The sequence below is a fragment of the Pteropus medius genome, unplaced genomic scaffold (assembly GCF_902729225.1).
Source record: "Pteropus medius unplaced genomic scaffold, Ma_sr-lr_union100, whole genome shotgun sequence".
NCBI lineage: Eukaryota > Metazoa > Chordata > Mammalia > Chiroptera > Pteropodidae > Pteropus > Pteropus medius.
The window spans coordinates 9,211,776-9,226,773 of NW_024352786.1; the positions used below are offsets into that span (position 1 = coordinate 9,211,776).

General features: G+C 39.1%; 1 protein-coding gene across 4 annotated transcripts in view; it reads right to left on the reverse strand.

The window, feature by feature from the left end:
- Nucleotides 1-14,998, reverse strand: part of FAM114A1 (family with sequence similarity 114 member A1) — a 61,104-nt gene that overhangs the window by 20,489 nt on the left and 25,617 nt on the right. For 2 of the 4 annotated variants that reach the window (XM_039848849.1, XM_039848851.1), the window contains exons 4-7: nucleotides 11,689-11,802; nucleotides 11,460-11,566; nucleotides 8,351-8,485; nucleotides 4,211-4,363 (exon numbers count right to left, since the gene is read on the reverse strand). In XM_039848849.1, the coding sequence (XP_039704783.1) occupies nucleotides 4,211-4,363; nucleotides 8,351-8,485; nucleotides 11,460-11,566; nucleotides 11,689-11,802 (509 nt within the window). Of the gene's footprint in view, nucleotides 1-4,210; nucleotides 4,364-8,350; nucleotides 8,486-11,459; nucleotides 11,567-11,688; nucleotides 11,803-14,998 lie in introns of those variants that run through there. The other 2 variants (XM_039848850.1, XM_039848852.1) reach the window with 2 other exon arrangements.

Here is a 14,998-nt window from a genome sequence, read left to right on the forward strand (position 1 = left end):
ACACTCATGTTTAGGTCTCAGGGACCTAGGTGTGCCCACATTATATTCCTACATTTCAGATATATTTTCTAAACAGTTTTCTAGTTGGCAACAAAAAAAGGGAATTAAATAAATGTGTTAGAGTATAACACTTAGTAAAACTGTACACGCACACGTGAAACATTTTTGTTTCCCTGTGTCTTCTGGAGGGTGGCCATCCTCCAGGAGTGATTGCAGTGGGGTGTCCTGCTTCGGCATTCCCTGGGGAGCGTTCTTTTTAGCAAAAAACTTTTTTGTCAGCATCTTTCCACTATAGCATCTCTTTTGCTTCCTCACAGTCCATCCCATTATGCCAAGGTGATGTGCACTGAATATTTACTTCAATGCAATAATAAATAATAAATAATTATGCACTCTTCATATCATTTAAATGTGGGATATAAGCCTAAAAGCAACAAATGAGCAGGACAAACAAACAGAGACTCATGCACATGGACAATGGACTAGTGGTTACCAGAGGGTAGGGGGTGGAGGAGGAGGGGGTAGGTAGACGGTTAAAGGGGGGCAAATATAAGGAGGTAGGGAGAGAGTGAAGTGGGGAAAGGGGATCAAATATATGGTAGCTGAAGAAAACTGGACTTTGAGTGGTAAACACACAATAGAATATAGAGATGTCGAATTATAATGTACACTTGCAAATTATATAATTGTATTAACCAATGAAACCCCAGTAAACTTAATAAAAAAAATAAAATAAAATAAGAATAAAAAGAAAAAAATAATTATGCACTCCTCAATAAATATTCGTGGAATGGTGCCTATATGCTTGGTGCTGTGCTTAGTGTTGTCAAGGACACAGGGTAGACACTCTACCTTGTAAAACTTTACCCTAAAAGGGGGTGTGGGGTGCCATTTTGAAGATTCTTGTTTACTATTTTTATTAACTATTGAGTATAATTGCAATAAAAATAGTTTTTCCTTAAGATTTATAGCACACCACATTGCCATGCCTAGAATTGATCTAATAGATAGTAATGTCAACAATTCCTTATATTTCCATATACTCTAAGTTTTAGCCAATGGAATGTCAGCAGAGGAGGTGTATACCATTTCTGGGTCAAGGCTTTTAAAAAATGGGAGTGTCCCCTCTCCACTCTCTCTCCGTATGCTGATGGGATTAAGAAGACAGGCCCTGGAAGACGGTAAAAGCCAATATTTTAGACTTAGACACAGGCCAAAGGGATGTGCTCACCTAGAGCCTACATTCCCCAGTCTAAACCACTCTCCGGGTGATGCTCCAAGTTCCCTGCCATGGCCTGTATGAACCTCTTCCTCAGGCTGTGCTCCTTATGGTGGGACCACCCACTGGCCCAAGGCCTAGGCCCAAAGATGGCCAAGAGGTGGCTGTTTGCAGGGGATGTGGATGGAGTTTGAATTAGGGCATCCTCACATGTGCACATGAGGCTCCTTGAGGAGAGAGATAGCTAGAGATAAAGGGAGGAGAGCAGGCAGGAAAGTAATGTGGAAATTTGAGTCTGAGAATTCTAAATGGGGATCTGGCCTTCCGGTCATTATGAAAGTACATTTGTCAAGGCAGGTTAGTAGAATATATTTTCTTTAACAGTTTATTTCCAAAAGTTCTTTTACTTTTAAATATTTGGTATGTGGAGGGTTGGCAGATAGATATAGGATGTTTAGTTAAATTTGAATTCCAGATAAAAAATGAAAATTTTCTTAGTGTAAGCGTGTGTCTCAAATATTGCACAGGACATAAATATACTAAAAACATATTCATTGTTTATTTAAAGTTAAAATTTAACTAGTCATCCTTCATTTTTATTTACTGAATCTGACAACCCCATTATAGGTCTCCACTTGTATTCTTGCCAGAGACTTGCAGACATTAGGATGGGTCCTGTGGAGCCACAAGATAGACAGAGCCTGGCTCCTGGATCTCTAACTGCAGAAAAGCTGCCTGTCCACTGGGCACCCCCATCATGGATAGTTAAAAGAGTTAGGATAACTGCTGATGGTTTTGACCCACGCATTTTTAGGACTGGTTATTACAGCACCCAGTCTCCATCATTACTAAGCCAAGAAAATAATTCGGCATTCCTTACTATAAAAACTACGAAAATCTCCAGGCTGGGGAAAGGAGCTGATACTGTGGGAGCAACGCTCAAACAGAGGGAAATGCAGTCCTCCAGGGACCCAGCCTCCTGCCTAGCAACGCCAGTCCCCTGGGACTCTTTCTAAGGGCCTGAGGCTGCTTCACAGCTGAGGCCTGGAATGGAACCTGCAGAGTGGAATCTCTACCACTGTGATAGCTTCGAGGGACCATACTCCCCTGTAATGGTTTTAGTAATAATAACAAATATATATAACATAAAAAAGCATATAAAAATAAAATGTCATCAACATCGTGTTACATATAAATATATATGTGTAAAATGGCAGCTAACATTTACTGAGTGCTTATTATGTATTAGGTATACTGTGACAAACTTCGCATGAATTATCTCATTTAATTATTTTAATTAAGCCTATGAAGTAGGTTTTTAATATTATTCCCATTTCATAGATAAGGAGATTGAAGTAAGACAGGTTCAAATCATACGGTACTGAGTTGTATTTTATCACATAATATCAGATTCCAAACCTAGCTTTTGTAGGGAAACTTTGTGCTTCAGTGGAAAACCACATTTTCTAGACCACACCTTACAAGACTATCTGATTCTGACTCTGTGGGAGTAAATTTATAACTCTATAAAATGTAGATGGCTGATATCAGTGCAAAATAATTCTTGTCCACAGACAGGAATAAATTTTGTCCAGTGCAGAGACAACCTTCCCTCCTGTGGAAAAGCCAGGTTTGTGTTCATCTGCAAATTCATTTCAAAATTCCTGTATGCCATATGAATTCGTGCTTCTTTGGCTTTTCCTGTGAACTGGTTATAACATCTGTCTGGTTCCTTCATTTAATTAATTAGCTAAATAAATTATTTGATTTGTGTTCATTTTACATCGATATGAGTCATGACTTTGCTTTAAAAAAATTATTCGTTAACAGTTTAACCACAAGACTGTTGCTGATGGTTTGTGGATAACAAAAAAGGAAATAAACACAGATAGTAATATATAACTCGATAATCTAGGGGTGGAAATGGGGTTGTGGGTCTCCATCTTATTTGGTTCTTGGTTACCTGTTACATGGCAGAGATCATCTTCCCCTGACTAGGTGGGCATCAAGACTGTCTCGATTTCCTCAAAGTCCAAACATAAGAGGACAAAGCCTAGAAAGAGTCAAAAATCACTTCTCTAATCTAAGGCTCACTTCCACGTTCAGCGTTCTGTCTGATGACCTGCCTCTCACCAGTGAATGCCACCAGGATGGCCCATAGCCCCTCAGAAAAGGTCCAGAGGGTACTGCCCAATGGCCTCCACTGGAAAAATGCCCAGAGCATAGTCACCCTGACATTCACGCGAAAGAGCCATATGTTAAATGAGTTAATAGTTGCAAAGTGCTTAGAATAGTGGCTACTATAAGTGCTATATAAATGTTTGCTAAACACAAACACATACACCTGCAGATTCTTTAAAAAGGAAATCACCAAACCCTGATAATTTCTGCCACTCATGTTTTATTTCTTGGGCTCACAGTGGGAGAATGTGAATGAATGGGGCTGATGGTAATTTCCCAGGTTTCTATTAAGAGGCATTCCCAAATAGAACTGAACCACACCCCTGCCAGTGAGATACCTTGCCCTTTGCAACCCAGGCATCCTAACAAGTGGGTGAATAAGTATATTACCCATATAACTAAATATATTAAAACCCTATGGTCTGGAAGAAACATTAGCTGCTTCCTTTTCATTGGGTAGGAATGAAGACATGGCCTGGTAGGGCGGCTCCGTTCTGGGTAGTATGTCACCAAAGGCACAGGGCCAGGAGACAGCCAAGTATTTGAGCAGTCTTTTGCACCATGAGGTAGGGCTAGTGATGACTCTGATTTGCTGGGTTCTTGCGGGGTAGCAACGGTAACAGCTTGGCACAGGACAAGAGGAAAGAATACAGAGCACATGGGGGTCGTCAGGCTGTACAGTAGGTATAACATTAGCACAATAATAATGACGTCCTAAAAATGAGATATTTCAATGGCAGAATTTCTAGTTTCTTGTTTAAGAAAATGCATTAATAAACGTATCATTTCAAATGACCAGTGTAGACATACCTTGCTTTCGCTTTCATTGGACAGAATTTCTAGGGCCTCCAGGTGTGACAGACCTTGATACTCATCAAACAGCATCCCGTAGTGTGCAGTCCTCTCGGCCGTGAGTTGCTGTGCCAGTCTCTGCTTCTCCTTCTCCTTGGCCTCCCTTAACATCTGCAGAACACAGTGTTTGTGTACTCAGTGAATGCTTGAGAGCCCCATTTTCTACAAAAGTTGTAGGGAGAGATGAGGACTGACTTTGTATTTGTAAAGAATAGGTTTTAGTCACTATAGGGTTTCTTAAAAAAAAAAAAGACTTTTGATTGATTCTACTGATGATTTTTGTGTAATATTCCATTTTGAATTTTACACGTTCATTCTATACATAGCAAAACAAAGGAACAAATCTATGCAGAGGAAGTAGATTGGAAAGAAGAAGCATAGCAGAAGCTTAATAGCAGTTCCCACTAAAGTGTTTTTCATGTGTGTGATTAACTTTCTTATTCTCTAAAATGTCAAAATTTTCTATAACGAGCAAATTTATGTGCACTAGAAAAGTTGAATCTATTGTGACAGGATTAATTGCAACTTCTGCACCTAGGCAGACTTCAAAGTAGAAATAAGATTTCTACTTTGATCTGATTTTTACATTATTTTTAATGTGGTTATTAAACCTATTTGTGTGGTTATTAAACCTCTTTGATGAAAACTTAATAGATATACACTCATAATATATTCCTCATAAGATACTGAATATAAATAAGAAAGTTAGCTCATCAGTTCTTAGACTGGTCTCGAGAAGTATGATTGTGAACTGATAATTTTTCTCCAGTTGTTGTTGTTGCTGATTAAATAAAAAGACAAGTCTACCAGTTGCTCTCAATTCCCTGCACTTGCTTTTATGTATTTGATTCCTCATTAAGTAAACTAAGGCATTGAGTTTATAGGGTTCTCTAATACCTGTAAAGAGCACCATGAATACACTGGCCACTACGAGGTCATAAAGAGAAGATCGTGGAAAGACAGATTTTATTTTTATCGTACACTAATAAAACAATCAGCCTCATTCTCCTTTTGGGTTCCAGAAGTGGTTAGCCAAAAACCCACCAGGCTACAGACAGAATTCTACTTCCTGTTTTTAAGACTAAATAAGTACAAGCTCTGAATTTTAAAGTTTTCAAAACAACCCCATCAAATCACTGAACATTTTTACATAATAAAACCCAGTGAAGAAGGCTTATAAAAAAAAAAAAAATTCATTCGTTTGAAATATGGTGTTGGAGGAGAGCTCTACAGATACCCTGAACCACCTGAAAGATGAACAAGTGGGTCCCAGAGAAAATTAAACCTGAAACATCACTGGAGCCAAAAATAACAAAACTAAAGCTCTCCTACTCTGGGTACATCTTATTTCCCAGAGTAATGCTGGGGAAAATAGAAGGCAGGAAGAAAAGAGGAAGACCAAATACGAGATGAACTGACTCCATAAAAGAAGCCATAGGCAGGAGTCTCCAGGAGCTGAGGACAGAACATTGTAGACATGACTCATTCATAGGGTCGCCAGGAGTTGGAGCTGATTCAACAGCCAGTAACATACACCCTCCTCCCCACTGACCACACTGGATCAGACATGGTAAAACAAAATAACAAAGTGACACTGAAATGCTTCCGTTCTCTACACCAAATTCCATTTCTGATTTTGTACTGTGGAAGAAGGGAAAAGAGATAAAAAGGAAGGTAAAGGGAAAACGTCACTCTGGAATGATTTGAATTCACTGAAAAAAAAACGGAGTGAAATTCAAGTTGCCTAAAGAAGAACTGGCTTTACACAGAACGTTGGTTCCCTCTGGAAAAGAAAAGGAGACGGGGTTAAACAGCAGTGGGCAGTTCTGGTGTGCGGGACTTCCCAGCGGAAGGACGACCCTGGAAACTGACCTCAGTGGAATCAGAGAAATGTCATTTGGACTGTTCTGCATACCACTGGGACAGACCACATGAGAAATTTAGGTCGTTCAGGCATGAATATTTCTTATTTCTATAGTTCTTTAGTGCGCATTAGGGAAAACCTAACAGACTTCCCTCTCGGTTGATAGCTTCATCCTTCCAGCTGCTCAAGACAAATGGCTCGGAACCATCTTTGCTTCCTCCTTTTATCTCACACTCCACATTCAACCCATCAAGAAATCTAGGCTGACCAAACTGCATCCAGAGTTGGCCATTCTTCACTACCTTCATGGATGCACACGGTTCTGAGCCAACATTGCCTCTTGTTTTGATCACCCCCGAAGAGGCCGTGAGAGTGCAGCACAAATGACCAGGAGCCCCAGACGCCGTGCTTCGAAATCCATCCCTCATTGCACTGAGGTCATGCCTCCATGACCCCTTCCTGCAAATCAGATGCAGCAGGGACACTAAGCAGACCTGTTCCTGGGAGATGGAAGTCCTTTGTTAGTGGACTTCGGCTGAAGGACTTCCCTCGTCTTTGCCAAACCTTCCTGAGATGGCACGGCAGCCTAGGATGCTTCTGTCCAACCTGCTCTCCCTCTCTCCTTCACCGGAGTCACACTTGCATCTTGGTCTGACAGCTCTCCCAGCCTTCCTAAGTACCCCATCCCTCTGATTTCCTGTCACACAGGCATTTCCTCTAATAAAATCCTCACACGTTTAAGCCCATTTTGGCATGTGTTTCCAGGAGGACCTATGTTGATATGCAATATAACTGGTCGCCCTGCCCTTGGCTCTCCCCACTACCCAGTCTATTTTTAACACAGTAACTAGAGCAATCCTTTTAAAGTCAGATCTTGTCACTCCGCTTTTCAAAATGCTGCATTGGTTTCTCCATTCTACTAACAGTAAAACCCAAGGTCCTTTCAAATGTCTCCCATTACCACTCTAGCTCATCTTCAACAACCCTCATCCTGGCTTACTCCTCTCCCACCATGTAGCATTCTTGCTGTTCCTCATTCATACCAGACACTTCTGCCTCAGGGCCTTTGCACGAGCTGCCCTTTCTGCCTAGAATGTGCTTCACTCAGATTTCTGCATGGCCAAGGCTTTCGTCTCCTTTAAGTATTTGCTCAAATGTCCTCATATCCAAAAAGCTTAATTTAACACTTAAACTGCTCCTCACTCCCACATTCTTGATTGCCTTCTTCCTGCTCTACTTTTCCTTTTTTTCATAGCACTCATCACCTTTTAAAAGACTAGGTAATGTTAACTGTTTGTTTGTCTCTCTTCCCTGGAATGACAGGGATTTTTATCCATTTTGGTTACTAAATGTATCCAAAGTGCTTGAAACAGTGCCTTACACATAGTGGACATTCAAGTGCATTTGTGGAATGAATGAATGAATGAGTGAATGAATGAACGAACAAATGAATTAATGGGAAATTACTGTTTGGAAGGAGGTTAACCTTGGTAGTGCCGTGGTGTTCCAGCCTAAGCAGACCGTGTGAATTATAGGTGCAGCATCAAGTGTGCCCCAGACTGCTGTGTACCACGCTTTCTGCACATGTTTCAAATGTCTAATTAGAATACTGTAGATGTTTCATGTGGACTCTTGGGTGATACATTTCTATGAGCATTGCTCCTTACTTTCTAGTAGTTGATTGAATGCAGATGTGATCAAAATTGTGAAGGTGACACAGAAACTAGGAAACTGACCAGGTCTATTTCTTCATTTTATAGGTATGTAAACTTCTAGAACTATGAGAAACAAATGTTTGTTGTTTATAAGCCACCCAGTCTATGGTCTCCTGTTACAGTAGCCTGAACAGACTAAGACTAGTGGCATAAATGGAATAATCTTCAAGAAATTATTAAGTGAATAAAGCAAGGTACAAAAGACGGTAGTTAATATGCTATAACTGGTTGAAAAAGTCTATGCATATATATGTACCTATGTATATATATAGCTACATATCTATGTCGATATATATGATAATTCCGATAGACTCTATAAAAAGCTGTTAACAGTGGTTTTCCCCCATGAGGAACTAAATGGCTGGGGAAAAGGGGTATATTAGAAACTCAGTTTTCATTCAACTATTTTGTGTCATTTGAATTTGGATCATGTGCTTTCGAATAACTATTAAAAAGATAAACAAGAGTGCATTTATTATATTGACTGAAAGAAAAAATTGCAAAAGTATATAATTCCACCTGAGATAAGGAAACGGTTCTCTCCATGAGTGTCTTGGTCCGCTTAAAGCCTGGGTCACTTTCTGCAAGGACAATCATGGTTTTCTTGCCAATGAATTCCAAAGCATCGAGACCACCTGTTAAGACGCTTTTACCCTGCAGATGAGATAATTGCACGAGATTAGATTTTTACATTTCGCTGTTTCACAGCAGTCAGCAACTCCTAGATGGCTCTATCTTCAAATATTAAAATCAATATGAAGTCATAATTTTTTCTCATCTGGAGATTTATCAGATTTATCATCCATTTAATCCTATTTCCTTTACTTGGGAAGGTATACATCATATAAGTTGTAGGGCACATAATATTATTTTTGTTGTTGTTGTTTAGTTTTTTAAAAATTTATTTAAATTAGTTTCAAGTATACAGTACATTGGTTAGACATCTATATAGTTCATAAAACGATCCCCCCAGTTGCTCCCTCCTTCCTGGCCCTCCACCTAGCCATCATATTAATGCTAACTTCATTCCCTCTGCCAGGGCACATAATATTATTTAAAAAGAATGTTTATGAAAAACCAAAGCATAATTGGGATTAATTTCACTAGCTCTGTGTGTTTCAATAGATATGTATCTAATATATAAAATTAATATGTGACCCAACTGCTTTGTTTGAAAAAATTTTAATCTAACTAACAGAATTATTTGGAGCAATCTATTAAAATGTCAAACACTCTAGCCAATTTAGAGAATTCTTTAATCTAGAGCCCTGGTGTGTAAGACTCTCAGGCTGTTCCAGATGCTCTTACACAATTTCAGACACTAGCAATAACTGCCTACAATTAGTATACTCATGAAATAAGACAGGTTGACTTCCATATACTACTGTCTTTAAAAACGATTCTATTATATGGTTATCCTCTTGCAAATCCCTTTGTCAGCTACTGTTTTCCTTAAAAAAGAAAAAAAAGATTAAAAACAATCAAGATTTACTCACATAAACAGAACTTAAATTCTATACAACTGCAATTACAATATGCATATATCTATTTTTCCCACCTTACATGAATTTATATACATTATATATATTTTTTATTATATTATTACCTATGTATTTCCAGTCTTCATAATTATTGCTTCAATGGCAATATTCAATTTCACTGAGTTAATATTTTGTCAGTCGTTTAGACTTTGTTTTCAGATTTGGGAGCCAATCAATAATCACATTATAAAACAGATTTTAAAATACACATACTTTGGGAGGGGTATGGGATATTAGCAATTCACACTTTTGCATAATTTATTTCCTCCTACCATTCGATGAGAATTTCTTTAGTAGAGAATAAAACGGAAGAAGGAAGGACATCAGGACTTTGAGTAAGGGCAGACCTGGTAGGGAATACATTAGTCCCCTTTTATTTACAATTTTACTTTCCATGGTTTCAGTTATTTGCAGTCACCTGTAATTCGAAAACATTAAATGGAAGATTCCAGAAATAAACAATTCATAAATTTTAAATTGTGCACCATTCTGAGTAGTGTGATGAAATCTTGTGCCATCCTGCTCCATCTCACCCTGGACTCACTCACCCCTTAGTCACTTAGTAGCCATCTCGGTTATCAGTGTGACTGTCTTGGTCTCACAGTGCTTGTGTTCAAATTAACCCTTATTGTACTTAAATACGGCCTCAAAGCACAAGAGTATTGATGCTGGCAATTTGGATATGCCAAAGAGAAATCATAAAGTGTTTTCTTTAAGTAAAAAAGGTATATATATATGAAAAGGTATATATATATATATGAAAAGGTATATATATATATATTAAAAAAAAAACAACAGTATATATAGGGTTCAGTACTATCTGCAGTTTCAGGCATCCACTGCAGGTCCTGGAACGTATCCCCCACAGATAAAGGGGAAACTATTGTACCAGAAAATTGGAAAGAACACGGAAAGGAATATGAGGATGCTGAAGACAAATTCAGAATGCCCTGAACTGTAGCTCAGGGAGACTGTGAATTCATTTCTCATACCAAAGATATTGAAAGAGCTCCTTGCCATCTCCAGCCCTCCAAACTCCCCAGGGCATACCGGACTTTTCTTGCTAGTTTACTCCTAAAACATGTTTGCTGCTCCTCCTTCACTCTACTTAGTCTAGAGGTCTTCTAATATCAATGAGAGGAGCAGTTATTTTCTATTTCTACCCAAAGTCCGGGTAAGATACTCTCATATGTGAGTCTATAGCCCCTCTTCCCATATTGCATTGAATTTGCCTGTTGAGGTGTCTCTGTCTTTTGGGATATTATGCCCTCTTGTTTGCCAGGATATACCCAGCATCTAGCATAGCTCCTGGTATATAATGAAGGCTAATCATTGTTTTAAAAAATGAATTAGTGAATAAATTGAACATGAGCCATATTTCTTGAAAAACTAGTTCACTGGTTTTACATAGCAGAAAATAAACCTTTCTCCCTGACCTCATCTCAGTGGGGGTGCTTCCCCCCTTTTTTCATTTTTCATCAATGTTAGTCTATGATAACAAGCTCCTTTAAGACATAGGCAGGGGCCTGGAGGTGGGGGTGGGGATGGGATGTCGGGGAGCAGGCTTTGGGTTAAAGAGAGAGTGGGAGTTGGGAGGTAGAAATGGGGAAAAAATGTTGGTCTTAGTTATCTGCAAATACTAGACACATCTTGAGGGTGTTGTTCCTGACTCCTTACCAGCATTTTTAAAATTTAAATGGCTTTATAATTTTTCAAGTTGAAGGTTAGGAGACGCGACCAGTGAAGAAAAACAACTGTCCCAGCTCTAAGAAAGAGCCCTCTCTCCCCGCCAACCCAAGGCTGTCCTTGCAGCAGTCGGAAAGGACTCTGTTACATCAGATTGAAAAATGTTTCTTTTTAAGCAGCTCCTTTCCTTTACACACAAAATGCATTTCATTTTGCCCTTATCATTTTGGTTCCAAGCTATGCCCACTCTGTAGAAGAGAGCATAACAAAACCATAATCCTAAATTATGATGAGCAAGGCCATCTTTTCTCTGATATATCTAGGTCACTGGTAAATAGAGATGTCAAAATAAGGCGCTGAGAGACACCAGGGAAAAACAGAGGAAGCAGCTAATGACTTACTGTGTTTTGAACCACACTGGTGATGGCCGACAGCACGCCCCGAGACCCCGATGAAGGTGAAGTGGGCGGGCTTTCTGCGGGGCTCTGATCTGTGACCGCATCTGCTACTAAAGAGAAAAACATCCTTTCAGAGTTCATTTTGCTGATCTAAACTTCAAACTCTTCTCTATGTGCACACAGTGTAATACAGCCCAAATCCAAGAAGCCCCCAAATAAATACATCACTCACTTTGAGGGACGTCATTTTCGGTGTCAGGTTGGGCCTCTTCAGAAGAGCTAGAATTTACACTATGAATCCGTAGGGTGGCCCCTGCTTTTTCCTTGACTGCTGTCAATCCATGACCTATCAGAAAATAAAAATATGGCTCATGAATACAATATAAATCCACGGTCTGCAAATTCTATAGCTCATCTCCCAGAGCAGTTGTCAAGCCGTAGGTGTATATTCTGACTGTAAAAGAGTGTGGTGGTGAATAGCATAGATTCTGCGATCCCTCAGATGTGCTTCCAGTCTGAGCTCAGATTCACCATTGCCTAGTTGGTGACCTTGGAGAAGTTACCTAACCTCCCAGTGACTCAGTTTCTTCTTTGGGTTGTTATGAGGAGCAAATAGGAGAAACTTCTGTAAAGTACTCCCAGATGCTTTATTAGCCACTTTTGCTTCTCACGCTGTCTAACTAGCAACCTGGGATTCCAATCCTAAGATACTATCTGTGAATAGTGTCCTATTCTTATCTTCTTTACTGTTTTTCAAGCTCCTCAAGACAGGGATGCATCATCCACTTTTTGGTCAGGCCCAGCGCATTGTAGGTGCTCCATTGCTTTTTGGTGAATTGAAATTAGTTGAGCCTCAACATGCTCTTTCAATGTGTTCGTCATTCCCTTAGTACAGAGAGAGGATCTAGAGCCAAAGCATCAGAAACAAAAGGCAAGCTGGTGGGAAAACCAAAAAGGGAACCCGACTGCGTCAAGCAGCTCTGACCATTGTCTTAAGCCGGAACAGTCCAAATACAAGCTATAAGAATAGTCAGCCAGGATGAAGGGCACTGGTTTTACTCCATCTGAGCAGGTACTGAATCTCCATCCCCCAGACCCAGCACAGATGAGTATTCAGTAACTATCTGGTAAATACAGAGCTGAACTTCTCATCCCCTGCCTGCTCCCTACATGCGCGGGCGCCACCACACACACACACACACACACACACACACACACACACCCTTGGCTTGATAAATAGTCTTGCCTACATTTTATTCTGGGGCTTTTTTTCCTCCTTAGAGGCTCTCTTGATGAGCTATCACTTTTCTCAAAGTTCTCAAACTGAATGAAAAAGTTAATAGTCTACTGATTCTCCTAAGTAGCTGTGTGAGCGCTTGAAGGAGAAACAGCATGAGCTGCCACAGCACTCACCGCCCCCTCAGTGCTCTGGGAGAAAATGAAGGATTTCAGTCGAGACCTGGGCAACCTCAAGTTGTTAAAACTCAAGGCAGCAGCGATGTTAATACATGGGGAAAAAAATCTCAAATCATGCAGGATTTGATCGCCAAAGATAACCAACTACCTATTTTGAAAGGTATTGTTAATTGTCTATCTCCCGAATAAGAGAAAGACCTAGATGAATCCTGGGCCCAAATAGTGATATTTAATCAGCTGTAACTTTATCAGAGTGATCTTAACATAATCAGGACACTGATATTCACCACACAGATACAGGACTAATTATGTCCAGTGGGAATCACCAGTCATTATATACAATTTGGAAAACTCTGAAACTTAAAAACATTATTTACAATGTTTGTAACGTTAATTACATATGTCTATATTCATATACAGATCTTTAAATACAGTTCAAATTCATTGTGAGTTACTTGTAGGGGGAAAGAGATGCCTTGTAACTGCTAAAACAAAGAATTCATTCTCTCTAGCTTCCAATGAATTCCAAGTATTTCAATGGAAACTTAATGGAGTTTTAGTGACACCTTTAAGTTATAGGATATAACCACCTAACTTATTTTCGTACTGAGTCTGTATTCCTTGCCATCTTTTAAAAACAATGTATTTTTCAAAGGAAATAATGTATATCCAGATCTGAATCTATGATTCCCATCTAGATTTCTGAGAGCTAAAATCAAGGAATAAAGGTATTTGAGCAGGCTGGGAAGCATCTGCTACAGCTTCTTTGCATAAGCCATGCAAGAAAGATGATTCCACACCCTTCCCTGAGACCGTTCGGGGTTTATTAAACCTGGTTGTCATTATCCCCTCTTTCACCTTCTCCACCCCTTGCAGGTTAGGGCCATGTCTGATTCTCTTCCTAGAGAAGAACAGCTTCTCACCACATTAGAACACAAATGATCACGGATATGTATACATAAGCTGCCTCTAGAAAAATCAGTTTCTGGAATGAAATATAATTTTTATGTGCATATAAATGTGATGTGTCTGTTTGACATGACAATGTTATTCCAGCTACATACACACACACACACACACACACAGACACACACACACAGCTTTATTGAGGTGTAATTGATATCCAAAGAGTTGCACATATTTAAGGTTTTTCCAATTATATATTCTGATAAATAATTCTTCTTTCTAAGTTCTTTTGTTAATGAAAATATATCTTAACTGCATTCTACTAGAAATATAAAGCTATGGTTTTTAGCTAGGGTTTACACTCTACACCACACCCTACTTTGAAGAATAACTTCTAAAACTTTACTTAGTGTGACATCTAGTGCTCAGAACGAGGAAGTAATAATATGGAGTCACTGCTGCCTTTTGACTGGGAGTAATTCATTCTTAGAGATATTGATTGGGTTCTACCAATAACAAAGAAAAACAATAAATATGAATAATACTATATAGTTCATAGATTTTTCTTCAAATGTCATCACAAACCCTAAGTGTCTTCAAAGAAATTAAACCTCTCCAAATTCCATAGATCTGAAGATGGAATATTCTCTACCCCTTGACACACTGCAGTAAAAAAAGGAAGAAAAAAAAAAGTGAGCATTGCAAAGAAGATAAGAATGTTGTATAAATACTATGATACTGTATCATTTAAAAACAAATGTTAAATGATTGTCTGGTGATTAATTTATCGCCTATATTCTAGTGGAAAACACCCTAAACTTAGGAGTCAGGAGTTTTGTGAAGGCATTTTGGTTCCATCATGTATTAGCTGTGTGATCTTGGTAAGTTACTTAACCTCTCTGAGTCTCTGCTGTTGTGTCTTCTCTGAAAGGAGGATTATAACATCTACCTCCCAGGGTTTTGAAGGTCACTGAAAAGTAATATATGAAACTTTTGGTATGGCCCACGCTTACTGAGCACTTGCTGTGTCCCAGATACTGGACTAAATATTTTTAGTACAGTAAATTATCACATTAAATCTTCTCAACACACTTATGAGATACAGATATTATTACCCTCATTTCATAATTGAGAAAACTGAGAACTGATGACATGAAATCACTTGTTCAGTGTCCCCAAGCCAATAAGCAGCAGAGACAGAATTTGAACCTACTCCTTCT